This window comes from Lepisosteus platostomus, chromosome 5, assembly GCF_059453375.1.
Source record: "Lepisosteus platostomus isolate fLepPlt1 chromosome 5, fLepPlt1.hap1, whole genome shotgun sequence".
NCBI lineage: Eukaryota > Metazoa > Chordata > Actinopteri > Semionotiformes > Lepisosteidae > Lepisosteus > Lepisosteus platostomus.
This window is the reverse complement of record NC_142615.1, coordinates 48,730,417-48,744,593: the sequence shown is the minus strand read 5'-3', so window position 1 is coordinate 48,744,593 and position 14,177 is coordinate 48,730,417. Positions and strand designations below refer to the sequence as shown.

The 14,177-nt window shown below is 42.0% G+C and overlaps 2 protein-coding genes across 2 annotated transcripts in view; both read left to right on the top strand.

The window, feature by feature from the left end:
• The window catches only part of LOC148668230 (antigen WC1.1-like), an 85,211-nt gene that overhangs the window by 52,924 nt on the left and 18,110 nt on the right, over positions 1 to 14,177 (top strand). Inside the window, exons 5-12 of the mRNA XM_088632938.1 lie at positions 495 to 694; positions 3,072 to 3,333; positions 3,737 to 3,820; positions 4,752 to 4,895; positions 6,438 to 6,536; positions 6,933 to 7,004; positions 8,820 to 8,906; positions 9,797 to 9,883. Of these exons, the coding sequence (XP_088489064.1) occupies positions 495 to 694; positions 3,072 to 3,333; positions 3,737 to 3,820; positions 4,752 to 4,895; positions 6,438 to 6,536; positions 6,933 to 7,004; positions 8,820 to 8,906; positions 9,797 to 9,883 (1,035 nt within the window). The remainder of the gene's footprint in view (positions 1 to 494; positions 695 to 3,071; positions 3,334 to 3,736; positions 3,821 to 4,751; positions 4,896 to 6,437; positions 6,537 to 6,932; positions 7,005 to 8,819; positions 8,907 to 9,796; positions 9,884 to 14,177) is intronic.
• LOC148668232 (antigen WC1.1-like) lies at positions 507 to 12,341 on the top strand. Its single transcript, XM_088632939.1, has 13 exons — positions 507 to 812; positions 1,328 to 1,360; positions 1,490 to 1,528; positions 2,033 to 2,347; positions 3,031 to 3,333; positions 3,737 to 3,820; positions 4,752 to 4,895; positions 6,438 to 6,536; positions 6,933 to 7,004; positions 8,820 to 8,906; positions 9,773 to 9,883; positions 10,072 to 10,143; positions 11,802 to 12,341. Exons 2-13 carry the CDS (start codon positions 1,336 to 1,338, stop codon positions 11,975 to 11,977), a joined length of 1,527 nt encoding a protein of 508 aa, XP_088489065.1. The 5' UTR covers positions 507 to 812; positions 1,328 to 1,335; the 3' UTR covers positions 11,978 to 12,341.

The window sequence follows — 14,177 nt, the reverse complement described above, 5'->3', positions numbered from 1 at the left end:
AAAAGTAAGGTAAACAGCCAGTGTGATGGCAAGGACTGTTACAGAAATATCAACGCTATTCTTCAGGCCTAAGACTGGAATTGTAGAGATAAAAATATAAGTGAAAACCTTCATCTTGGGGACGGTTTATTAATACTTTATTTCAATATGTGCCAGGCTGAGGCAATTATTGGGGAATTTTTCTGTCTTCTCAAAGTCCATCCTGGTTTTATGTGGCCTAGAGTAGGGTGCTAATTGTCTCCTATGAGCTGCACATCGTTATCTTACATATGGGGAAAACTTGGAAAAATTAGTCCCCAGGGAAAGTAGCACCCTTTGAGGAAACAATCCCTTATGGCATCACAATATCTGTCCTTATTCTATGCCTGCTATTGGTTTCTCACTCACTATGTGCTGGATCTTATAGTTTTTTTCACTGTATTGGTACTTTAATTTGTTGTATTTCTTGTGGCCTGCTGTGGTGTCATGCTGGTGAAGTTCTCTCCTACCTGCAGGATACACAGTGTTCAGGCTGGCGAACGGCTCTGACTCCTGCTCTGGCCGAGTGGAGTTACAGTGGCTCTTCAGGGACTGGGGGACAGTGTGTGACCTGTACTGGGATCTGAGAGATGCCAGGGCTCTCTGCCAGCAGCTGGGCTGTGGAGAGGCTGTAGCAGCACCAGGACAGGCCTGGTTTGGACAGGGCAGTGGACCAGTAACGGCTGATGTGTTTGAGTGCAAGGGCAATGAGAGCCGTCTCTCACACTGCGCTGTCTCTACATGGGGGAGAGCAGGGTGCTCTCATGGACAGGAAGCAGGAGTCATCTGCTCTGGTGAGAATCGTGTATTTAAAACACAGTGACACTCCCTCTGCTTACACACAGAAGCACACTGTTTTCATTATTGAATATCTGCTCTGTTACACACTCCCAGTTATGTAAGAGATGCAAAGATGAAAACACATATTCCTTAAAATGTGAGTGTGTTTTAAACATGTCATATCTATCTCAAATATTCCCTAAGGTGTTATTAGGTTGTTATTTTCTTTCTGATGGATAGATGCACAAATACACTGAGGACTAAAGCTCAGTTTTATATTTATGTTGATATCAATGCTCTAAAAGATTAAAGAAAGTTCTGTACCTCAGTATCCTGTAATTAACATCTGACCTGCTTAATTACTTTAATTAATAGAGCCCAATTAAACAGGAGCCTGAAAAGAAAGTGAGTCTCAGAAAGTCAAAGTTTACAGATGTTATGTGCAGTTGAGCCCCACACACAGCTGACATTCCACTGGTGAAACATCACTCCTGTGGACCGAAATGAGCTCCTTTCTTCTCTTTTACAGACTCAAATATGACCAGAGATTCACCTGGAGCAGGTAAAGAGAGAATGAGGACTGTCTTAATCACATCAGTGCTGTTTTATTTGTAGTTTCATTTCTGGTGTTAAATTGCTCCTCTCACACAAGGTTAACAGTCTGATTTCTCTCTCTCTGTTTGTTTCACAGACTTCCTTTCTTCAGCTCTTCCCTCTTCCAAAACACCAGGTATGAATAAGCCCCTGTTCTGTATCTCCAGGGCTCTCAGTGTGTGCTGATGTCTCTGTTGCTCAGTGGAATCCCAGATCAGTCAGTGAGGCAACAGCTGTGTGTGTGCAGTTTTTTCAGTGTGTCACAAACACACTCGGGTCTTTGGGATCTACAGGAAACACATCTATCTGAATAATGCAATTTGACACTGGTGGAGCTATTGTCTCTATGCCCAACAGTGGGTCAGAAAAAATAACTTATCTGGTATACTGTTTATGAACAATGTGGAATATGTTAAACTTACTGTATATATTAAATATATATATATATAATATGATATATATATACTGCTTATGAACAATTTGTTACAGTAAGTGTATATATTAAATTAATCAAAAGTCAAGAAACACTGTACTTGAACTGTATCTGCTGTGCCTAGTGGGCCAACTTGTAACAGGAGGTCATGGTGATCTCTTAGAACTCCTGATCTCTGACCCCTGACCTCTAATTTTCTGGTCCTAGATCAGCTATCCCTTAGGCTGGTTGGGAGAGGAGATGATTGTGCTGGGAGGCTGGAGGTTTATCACAATGGCTCCTGGGGGACAGTCTGCGATGACTCCTGGGACCTGGCAGACTCTCAGGTGGTGTGCAGGCAGCTCCAGTGTGGGACGGCCCTCAGTGCCCCAGTGCCAGCCTCCTTCAGCCAGGGAACTGGACCCATCTGGCTGGACGAGGTGGGCTGTCTGGGGAATGAGTCGTCCCTGGGGGAGTGTCCCTCAGCATGGTGGGGACAGCACGACTGTGGACACAAGGAGGATGTGAGAATCCTGTGTTCAGGTAAGGGGAGATAATTAAAATTACAATGATTCAGATAATTGAATCCCACATTGTGGATATGGCTTGCATCTAGAGTGCCTAGATATGTTTGACTTGTGAGGATGTGAGAATCTTGTGTTCAGTAAGTTAGTTAAGTAAAATAATCCATATTCTTAAATTCCACGTTGTGGATATGGTTTGCATCTGGAGTGCTTAAATACATCTTGTTGAGGAAAAGACTGAGCTGGATGCAGAATTAATTTTAAAATAAATATTTATATTTATGATACAGTTGTGAATGCACATATTCACATCCCAGCAAAAATAAATAAAGAGAGAAAGAAACTCAAGATAAATTCTACTTTCATGCCTCAGTCTCTTAGTTGTGCTGCTGCTGAATAGCCAAGCTGATCAGAATTACATTTTGGGTCAGAACCTGCTCATGTAATGGGATTTTAAAGCTCTGTGTGATGCACTGTCCAGGTTCTGAATGAACAGAACCACACAGTCACATTCATGTCAACTGTGTTATTGTACAGCTGTCCTTGTTTCATTACGTGAGTCAGTTATAACTGGATTAGTACGGGAAATGAGACTGGTTGCTGTTCACATTGTTTGCTTGTTGTTTCTTTCCAGTTCAGAACTAAACGTTGGGCTGTCTTGTCAGGGTTTGTTTCCTTTGACTTTCCCTGCTGTCTTGACAGATCACACTCTCCTGAGACTGTCTGCAGGCTGTTCAGGACAGGCAGAGGTTTACTACAATGGCACCTGGGGCAGTGTGTGTCAGAACGGCATGACTGACTCCACAGCTGCAGTGATCTGTAAACAGCTGGGCTGTGGAGACAAGGGCACCATCAGTGAGATAAACTCCAGGCTGAGCCCTGATCCCAGATGGCTGGACTTTGTCTCCTGTCGCAAACACGACTCCACCCTGTGGCAGTGTCCCTCCTCCCCCTGGGGTCAGAATGACTGCACAGACCGAGAAGTGGCTAACATCACCTGCTCAGGTACAGAGGGAAGAGTAATGCTCTGTAAATTAGTGTTTTGCCATATTTAGAACAGACAAAAGCTTTAAACTGAATTCTTATTAATTTATCTCCAAACATGTATAAAATGAAATAATTATTATTAATCTTTGAAGGTCCTAGAAAAGAAGCTGACAGAAGCACTCCAGCCCCTCAGGAAGAGCAGCCACAGCAGCACTGCCCAGGTGAGTTCAGTGTGGAAAACAGACAGGGACACCGCAGCCCTGAGCTGAGGAACAGTAACCATACAGCTCTCTTCTAGAGCCACTCAATACCTCACTAACCTCTACTACAGTCACTGAGCTGAAGACACTCAGTTATCTCTCTGCTCTTGTCTACAGTCACAGATCTAATGACACTCGTTAACCTTTCTGTTGACTTTCAGTCCCACTGGCTCTGCGCCTGGTTGGAGGCACTAACTGCTCTGGCCGGGTGGAGCTGCGGTATGAGGGCTCCTGGGGGACAGTCTGTGACGACTCCTGGGACCTGCAGGATGCCCAGGTGGTCTGCAGACAGCTGGGCTGTGGGGACACAGTGAGCGCAGCAATAGAGGCCTCATTCGGACCAGGAAATGGCGCCATCTGGCTGGACGAGGTGAACTGCACAGGCAGTGAACTTCACCTGTGGGACTGCTGTCACTCTGGACTAAATCAGAGTGACTGTCGACACAAGGAGGATGCAGGGGTTACCTGTACAGGTGAGGATAGTCGTAGAACTGTAGATAAACAAGGTAGCAGATCAATGGAGAAGTTAGACTGATGTCACCCATACTCTATCACTGCTTAATAACTAACTGAACCAACTAAGATCATCAGTCACAAGATTGGGATGTTTTGTAGCCCTGTGTATGTGAACAACACTAGGCTTTAATTCCGAACAAGACACCATTCATCCAGCAATCCTAGATTTGACCTCAAGGAACAAATGTAAAGATTTTCTTTTTATTAAGACCACTCTGGATTCAACTTGCTTTAAAACCAAAGACAAAATAATGACAGTTCTCCTATCTCTTTTACAGGTTTGTCAGAGACAACAGCCAGTCCAGCAACAGCTACAGGTGAACAGAAATCTTCCTTGTCATTGATAACTCCTGTCTTTCTGTCTCTTCAGATTCCCAGTGTTGTTGTAGTGTCTCCTCTCCTCTCTCAGAGTGAAGATCAGTGTTTTCAGATTTCCAGTGTAGATCTTGTGCTAGTGTCCTCTTTCCTCACTGATTTAGTGACAGTCCTGATGGGTTAGATTGGGAATCCTTAGCTATTCTTCATTGATCTTGGGTTCACCCTGAAGCCATGAGAGCCACATATCGGAACAGGAGGAGAACAGGACATGTGTCGAAGTGTATATGAGCCCAAGAGCACCTCTCCTGATCCCTGTTCATCCATTGTCTCCCCCTCTCTCAGGCAGAACCAGGACAACAACCCAGACACAGCCACTGGGAGGCCTGTCTGCCTCGCCCCTGGTCCTCCTGCTGCTGGGGGCTATGCTCTTCGTGGTGCTGGCCCTGTTAGTGGGGCAGCTGATCCAGAACAGGAATCTGAGGAAAGGTAGGGAGGGAACTCTCCATCCACATAGTGACCTCTAGTGGTCAGTTCTGTCACTCACATGGAACTTATATTTACATAATTACCTTGAGGAAGAATTCAATTCAATTTAATTCAACTTTATTGTCATTAAACTTACACAGGTGCATAGTATAATGAAAAGTGTTTCTCATTAGTCACTCAGGTGCAGTATATAAATAGGACAGAAGATGAGACAATAGACAGTTACACAATAAGACAGTTACACAATAGCAATAATAGTAACATGTAATAACATAACATAAATAACATGTAATCAAGTAATCGAAAACTGTGCAAAATTCCGCAGAGAAAATTTAACAGGACAAAAACAGTGCAAGGTAATTCTTGGAACAGTGCAAAAAAATAGTGTGGTTAAAAGTAGTGTGGTTAATTAATATTGAATATTATTATGCCTGTTACAATTTTACTGGGCTATCGAGGGGACAGTACAATTTTGGCTTACATGTGTGTGTGGTGGTGTAGGAGTAGAGTGGTTGTGGGTACAGGAGGATGTTAGGAGAGATCATAATATGGTGGGAGGGAGTGGGGGCGTCACCAACTTGACAGCTCTGGGGAAGAAGCTATTTTGGAGTCTAGTTGTGTGCGACTGGAGTGACCGGAACCTTCTGCCAGATGGTAGGGGAACAAACAAGTTATGACTGGGGTGAGTGGGGTCAGACATAATTTTGGTGGCTTTTTTCAGACTCCTGGTGTTGTATATTTCCTGGATGGATGGTAAGGCACTGCCGATGATGTGTTGGGCAGTTTTGACCACCCGCTGTAGTGCCTTACGGTCGGATGCGGTGCAGTTGCCGTACCAGACTGTGATGCAGGTGGTCAGTATGCTCTCCACCATACATCTGTAGAAGTTGGTGAGGATCAGTGGGTGTAGGTGTATTTTCTTCAGCCTTCTCAGGAAGTACAGCCGCTGTTGTGCCTTCTTGATGAGACTGGAGGTGTTCAGTGTCCATGTAAGGTCCTTAGAGATGTGAACGCCTAGGAATTTGAAGTTATTCACCATCTCCACCGCAGACCCTTCTATGTAGATGGGGGAGTGAACTTTTCCTTGTCTTCTGAAGTCAACAATCAGCTCTTTGGTTTTGCTGATGTTGAGACATAGGTTGTTGGTTCGGCACCAGTCTGCAAGTTGTTTTATCTCCTCCCTGTAGGCAGTCTCATCATTGTCAGTGATCAGGCCCACGACTATGGTATCGTCGGCACACTTGATGATGGTGTTTGTGCTGAACTTAGCAGTACAGTAGTGGATGAACAGGGAGTAAAGCAGTGGGCTGAGCACACAGCCTTGAGGGGCACCGGCTGTGCCCTGGTTGAGACCTGGTAGAGGAAACCATTTAAAGTTTAAAAAAGATTATCAACAATTACAGATGGAGATATCAGGAAATTTGCAAATCAAGAAGCATAACATTTATGTGCTGTAATGTCCAAAGAAGGTTTAGTAGTCAATGTTTGATCTTGTACTCCTCTCCCTGCATGTTAACCCTGAGTGTCTGTTTTCTCACACAGCCCTATCTAAGGGAGCACTCGCCCCCTATCATGATGCCGTTTACGAGGAAATAGAGTACAAACTGGCCAGGGAGGGAACCTACAGCGCCCCCAGGAGAGGTGAGTGAAGAGAGTCTTCAGGAGTGATTAGTCTCCATCTTCTGAGGAAGATCTGAGGACTTAACACTTGTAGAAAATCTCACCATACTGGTTTTAAATCTGTAGAGTTTTCTTTCTCAACTGCTGTCAAAGTAAGTGAAGAAAAGCATCATAAACTCTGTGTTTCTGTTGACAACCTGGCTTCTCTCCCAGTAAGAGACAGTGCTGACTGACTGTAGGATTGTTTTTTCTCAACTGGTGTCAAAGTAACTGACACCACAGTTCACAGTTCCTGATCTGCCTTATACACACAAACTCTGAGATACTGTTCACACCCTGCCTTCTTCCACAGCCAGTGGAAGACAATGAGTCTGCTGTCTGACTGCAGGTAATATTGATCTGTCCTCCTGTTCACAGGGAGATTCCTCTCTGACGAGCTGCCCTCTGGATACGATGATGTGGAGGACAGTGAGGGAGACCCAGTACCAGGTGAGGGGAGATGGAGTCAAGGGGCTCAGTGTGGGAGTGAGGAGGTCTTCAGTCCAGTACTCACTCTCACCTCAAACCAGGCTGACGTTTAGAGAACTTATGTAGAAAATCCTGAATTATATAAATATAACCACACGTGTTTCTTCAGTGTTGCCTCACACTAGCCTTATCTCAGTGTAGTGGTTTGATGGGTTTACTGAGACAATTATTAATTGTAGCAGTAATCACGAGGTTGTTCTTTGGGGCTTTTAGAAAATCAATCGTCAGAACAACTAACAACGCACACACACGGGTTCAATACACGGGATACATTTCTTAATATAAACTGTGCACCAAACATATACTAGTCTGCCTGGATACGAACGGCAGACCTTACTGTGAGGGTTATCAATATACAAGGTATATAATCTCGAAGAGATGCAAACACAAAGAGATACACAACAGAGAATATATGTCAATATATATCGTTCGGTTACCAAATCGCTAATCAGTGTTATTACCCACTGTTACTCTAAACTCGGAAGTAAATACATTACTCATGAATTAAATTGATAACAACTTGTGTTGAGGTACAATTGAATTCTCGAGATGCAATGTAGAACATGGGGTTTACTTATCCACTGTGTATGGATTTGGAATTTCCCGGCACGAGCACCAAACCAGCTGACAGGCTCTGTTGCAGCCTCGGTTCCAGCGGTTGTCCAATGGGCGTTGTGTCGGCGTCCTCTGGCTACCGGCCAACCAGTCAAGGTGCAGCTCGGAGTAGGACGGGCGGAGGAATCTGACTGCGGCGCGCAGGGCAGTCGTTGCTCCGAGGGGATCTACCAGGAGTCCGGCTGGCTAGTAGAAAGTCTCTATGCACAGAGTGTGACCGCGAGTCCTCACAAGTCACTCTTTTGCCTGGGAAGAAGCTGGTTCGTTCCTGGTCCAGCGCTGCTTCTGAATAAGCTATTCAGGTTGTTGACGAGGGTCCAACTGTAGGCTGCCGTTGATCAAGCGCAGCATTCACGTTGGTAGAATTCTGAGTACGTACGGGATCCTTGGCCTCGCGCTTAGAACAAAGTCCAAGTCCTTTTGCAGACAACAGCAGTTGTCACGTGATTGTCTCTGAGGATGCGCGAAAATGGCCAAGGAGAGCTCCGATCTGAGCTTGCGCTCCCTTTTTGATCAAGACCCAGATGTGTGCTGATTGGTTGAGAGTTTGGCGGGCATTGGAGACCCACGTGGTTTTACCACGCCCTGCCAGTCCCTGATTGGTTGGTCAAGGTGAGATATAAGTCACTTACTCTTGACACTTAGGAATGCAGTCCAGATGTCCATTCGGCACTCCCTAGACTGATAGGCGCCAATGGTTGACCATTGATCATGATAGCCAGGCTTAGCTAATTGCATCCCCGTCTGGGAGCTTGTTTCTTATCAAAAGAAAACATCTTAAATCAGCCTGCATGAATTCTTTCTCTGTGGCTGCACCACAGAGATGGAGGGTGAGATGGAGCCTACTTTGGGAGCATACCAACGCTTAATTCTGTCTTATTAACAAGCATTGCCGCTACATCAGCAAATCATAGATGCCGAGCAAAACTAGACCTGGTCAATACTGGGGTGCTCTCATTGGTTTTGATAGAAAAGGAGACTGCGGAACAGCATGCTGTAAAAACGGCCTTTCAGATCAGATTAATCAGCGACCCTAGAGTTTTGGCTTAACTATACACCACAAAACATTTAAAATCACACTTTCCAATTACTTTGCAGCTCTATGGTCAAAGTAAGTCTGAGTCCTGAAGTGTAAATTCTCTGTCTCTCTGTGTGGTTCAGGAGACTCGATAACCTCTCTGAAAGAAGAGATCCCAGAGTACTATGATGATGCTGTAACTGTACCTCAGAGTCCAGATGCCTTGTCAGGTGGGTTATTTCAGTCCAATCACATGGGGAAACTCTGCACCAATACACACAACATAAACATACAGCACGCAATTACAAATTTGCTAACAAGGTGTTTTAGACACCTACATCCTAAACCTACATCCCAGAAAATCCTCAAACTGCTACCAAGTATTCAGCTTTTACAGAACACCTACATAAAAGAAAGAGATAAACCAAACCTTCTAAACCAAAGACATTACAACCTACAGTTAAATCTCTCTCTTTGTGAACCCAATTGCTACAAAATAAATGGGAACCTATCTCCCTGTTCTAAAGATGCTCCCACTAGCCAGGAGAGGCACTTTTTAACTAAGGGATTATATAAAAAAGAAATAAAAGTTTCTAAAAACAACAGAAAGGCAAGCTCTCTTTATGAGGTTCAAAGACTAAACTCCAGTCTGGACTCCCACAGAGTCTGAATCTCTCTACTCTTTCTTGGATCTCAGCCTCTGAATACGGAGTCTGTACTATTCTGTACCAGTTACATGAAGTCTCTGAGTCTGAGTCTCTCTCTGTGATCTCAGCCCTGCACACTCAATCTGGGTCACTGCTGACAGTGTCCGGCTCCTCTTCAGTATCTCATAGGGTTCACATCACCACCCTCTCTGTCCAAATACAGCCAAACTTTCTCTGCCCTGTTTTCCTTCAACATCTTATTTGAAAATCTAGGAATTGTTTTACATTTATTACAGTTGTGAATAGGACTGGAAATCAGGTTCCCCCTGATCTCCTGTACTTAGAGCCTGGAGTTTTAGATCCTGTGTGATGTTCAGTTAATCAGTGTGTTCTGATGAGCTCCAGCAGTCCTGTGCTCTAGATAACTCAGTGTGCTGATGTGTGACAGTGAAGCTGTGCTCTGTGTGCTTTAGGAAAGCTGATGTCCTCTGTGAAAGAAGAGGCCCCTGAGTACTATGATGATGCCATCACTGTGCCCCAGAGTCCAGACACTGTGTCAGGTGAGTTATTATAAAAAAGACTAAGGAGTACCCCCTGTACCAGCCCACAGTAGCCTTTGTCATTAGAAATTAGTCTCAACCTAATTTCATATCTTCAAATAAACACTACCTAGAAGAGAAGAGGTCTCTGACAGGCCAGTCTGTGTCAGAATGACAGAGCCATTACTGACCTGCTCTTCTGTTCACAGGGAGACTCCTCTCTGATGAGACACCCTCTGGGTACAGTGATGTGTTCAGCAGTGAGGAAGACCCCACTTCAGGTAAAAGTACAGCCAGGGGGCTCAGTGTGGGTTAGGTATTTCAGGGATGGGAAAGATAATCCATCTCTGTTGCACTGTCATCCAAGACAGGGGGGAATCAGGCATTTTGCAGTAGCGGTAGCTTCACTCTATCATGTCCTACAAGGATCAATAACAGCCAATAAAGACTGAGTGACCTGAATTGTACAAAGTTAGATCACAAAGATCACAGTGTCACTGAAACCCACCTACTGACACACCTAGCCAATCAGATTTAAATTAATTTAAATTGATCAGCAGCTTTAGATTCCCCAAGACCAGGAATTCTGTTCTCTGACTGCAGAGAGAATTACTAGGCTCAGAAATAGGCACAGTCTTCCTCACTGTGGTTTTAGAGCATTGATACTTCATAAGTATAAGTTAATTCTACACTGAATCATCAATTCTTCCAAAAAGATACAATTTAATTAAAAAAACCTATTAAACGCTTTTGAGTACAATATTGTAACATCTATTCTGTATACTATAACTGTTAGCCCACTAATAGCCATTGATATCAAAGCAGAGTACTTCTCAGATACAGTATGTTCTATTATGCTTATTGTTTGTTATGCAAATTATGATTATATCAATAAATTGTATATTGTCTGGTTAGAATACATGTGTGAGACTATAGATTATTATGTTTGATTAGTTCCTAAAAGTCTACAAGTACTCTCAAAATATACTGCTATAATTTCTTATTGTTACAGAAAATTAAAATCCCCATTCACTACACTATTGTGACTATGTAAGTGTTTTAAAAAATCTAGGTACACCTGGGTGATGTCATCAATTCCAATTCCAATTACAGTACATGGCTAGGGGCTGCAAAGCAAGGAGATGTTTGCTGAGATGCTGAGGTGTGAGATTCAGAGATCAAAGCAACCATAAAGTTCTGGGTAAATGATTGTCAATCAACTGTCCAGGAATGATAGAAGGCAAGAGCTACTTCTTGCTTCTACTACTTGTCCAGATCAACTGGAAAGACCAGACTGGAGTTTAGTCTTTGAACCTCATAAAGAGAGCTTGCCTTTCTGTTGTTTTTAGAAACTTTTATTTCTTTTTTAGAGAATCCCTTAGTTAAAAGGTGCCTATCCTGGCTAGTGGGAGCATCTTTAGAACAGGGAGATAGGTTCCCATTCATTTTGTAGCAATTGGGTTCACAAAGAAAGAGATTTAACTGTAGGTTGTAATGTCTTTGGTTTAGAAGGTTTGGTTTATCTCTTTCTTTTATGTAGGTGTTCTGTAAAAGCTGAATACTTAGTAGCAGTTTGAGGATTTTCTGGGTGTTTAGGATGTAGGTGTCTAAAACACCTTGTTAGCAAATTTGTAATTGCGTGTTGTATGTTTATGTTGTGTGTAGTGTTGTTAACAAATATTTAACTAATTGTCTCAACTATTACTTTTTTTCAATAAAGCTGTTCCAAAGAACAAATCTCTTATGTGCCTTTAACTATACCAAATGCTTGGGTATATTCTTGGCAAAATCTTTAAAAGTTGGGGGTTATGATTAATTTATTTTTTAATTTATCTACTCAGTCATTTTTGATATTCACAATTTTCATAATCCTAATAAGTAACAATATTATTTCAATAACTGGCTCATTTGACAAATCATGAGTCTGTCTCTCTGTCAGGTGTCCTCCAGCCTGGCCCTGGAGTGGACAGGGTCCTGCCCACACTGCCCTCTGAAGAAGGAGCCCCTGCCCCTGACAGGACTGACTACGATGATGTTGGGGATGACTCTCAGGGAGAGGATGGGCGCTGTGAGACTGACAGAGCTGTCTGGGAGAACCTCCTCCAGCAGGTCTAGACACAGAAGAGCTTCACCAACAGAGTCACACAGTCTTACAACAGTTCTGAGAACTGAGACTGTCTGTGACCTGAGTCCACTTCACTCCACTGCTTCCACACTGACACTGTCTGTCACCTGAGAGCTCTGACCAGTGAGTCACTGTCCTCATTGACTTTGTCTACAGGACCTGCAGTTTGTGTTTTAAAACAGGGAGACCTTAAAGTTCCCTATTCCATTCAGTCTTTTTTCTTGTACAATATGATATGTTTCTGAAATAAAACTATTAATTGATATAGAATTCTGAATGTAACATTTCTGATGTGCAGAAATGTATATACATTTTCTTAACGTTTCCTTTTTAAAAATAAACCTTTTAAAACCATTTTGTCATTCATTTGTAATTTCTTAATTTTGTACAATTAAAGACTTTTAATTAAATAAATAAGGAACCTTTGGCCACTCACAATGATAAAATCAACCCCAGAAGGAGAGAATGTCTAAATGTTTGTGATCAATTCATAAGTATGATTTAATCCACACAAGGAACAAAAGGCACTGTCGACAGAGCCAGATACAACACAACCAAAGAGACAACCTGGCTGTTATTTACATTCCCTTCAAATCAAAAGGTTAAGATAGATAGATACTTTATTGATCCCATGAGAAGAAATTGCATCTATCTATCTAAGACTCCTTCACTTTATACTGCACCTCAAACCATAGGTATTTTATAGCACCCAGATTGACCAGTACAGAGCACTAGATACAGTAAAACATCTTCATATTTGAAAGAAATGTGAGTGTTTTGCACATTTCAAGCTACAACAAGTAAACATTTGAGTACCTAAGTCAATATACCTGGAATGATCAATAATGACCAACATCGGCAACTTCCAAGAAAATCATTTTCACTCATTGAATTTGATCTTCATACTCACCTTGCATTCTTAGCTATAATACTTCAAAATTACATTGCAGATTTGGTGGAAAACTTCACAAATCTGTACAATTGTATTTTAATATCTTGGTATATGTACCTTCATTTTAATATACATGTAAGCATAAATACTGTTCAGTATATTGTACTTTTGTTGTACTTTTTAAAACATTTTACCTGAGGACGCAAGGGGACTGTTATATCTTGTGATACATGCAAGACATCAGTAAAAGAAGGTGAAATTTTAATAAAATTGGTGATTAAAAGAAAACCACAACTTGTATGATATTATCCCTCGATATCGAAGATCAATTGAAGGATTTGAAGAAACTATCAAAGAAACAGCAGCAATAGCAGATGATTTGGGTTTTGAACCAATGATTACACCTCAATAATCAATTCGTCCTCAAAAAAAGAAGAGACAGGCATGTTTTGAGCCTCATAATGATCCTCTTCTGGATCCACAAGAAACATGTTTTGGATGTTATAACTTCCATCAAAGAGAGATCTCATCAGTTGCATGCAATTGAAACTTTCGACTTTTTGGATGGTATTGAAAATATTTTTTAAAAATAAAACAAACAATTTTCCAAAGAAGATCTCATGAAGTATTGCCAGGATCTATTCTTAGCGTTTGGTAGTGATAACACTGCTGATATTGATGGAGTAGAAACGTACGATGCGTTGACAGGATTTCTGAAGCGAGAAGTCCTAGAACACCGCCTATAAATGAGCTAGGATTCATACCAAGAAATACTTTTTGTTTTCCACCCAGAAGGCTGCTATTGCATTACACATCTTGTGAACATTATCAGTTTTGGTAGCTTCTGGGCGCGATTTTCCAAAACCGAAACTAATAACAAAGTTATTTAAGATGCACCATGTCCAAAAATTGTAAATCGAGACTAGTATTACTACAGAAGAAAATATTTAACTGAAATATTAATAAGACTATGTAAGTATAAAAAGTAGAACAATTCAATTTATATAACTTATTTTTTATTCTTATTAGAAATGGGCTCACACACCGGAAGACACTAACGTTTATCTTCGTTAGAGTGTGTGAATAACAGTTTAATTTTGTTAAAATGCAATAAATCGTCTATCAGCAGTAAGAAATTATTAAGAAAGTAAGATTTTTTTTTTTATTTCACAAACGGTAAGACGTGAAGAGAGTTTACAGTTCGTATCCTTCGCTTTGTCTTAACTTAAGCGTTCAGGATCCAAGCCCGTGTGCGGACGGTTGTGTTTCTTGAATCTCTTGTAATCATCAAAAGTCGT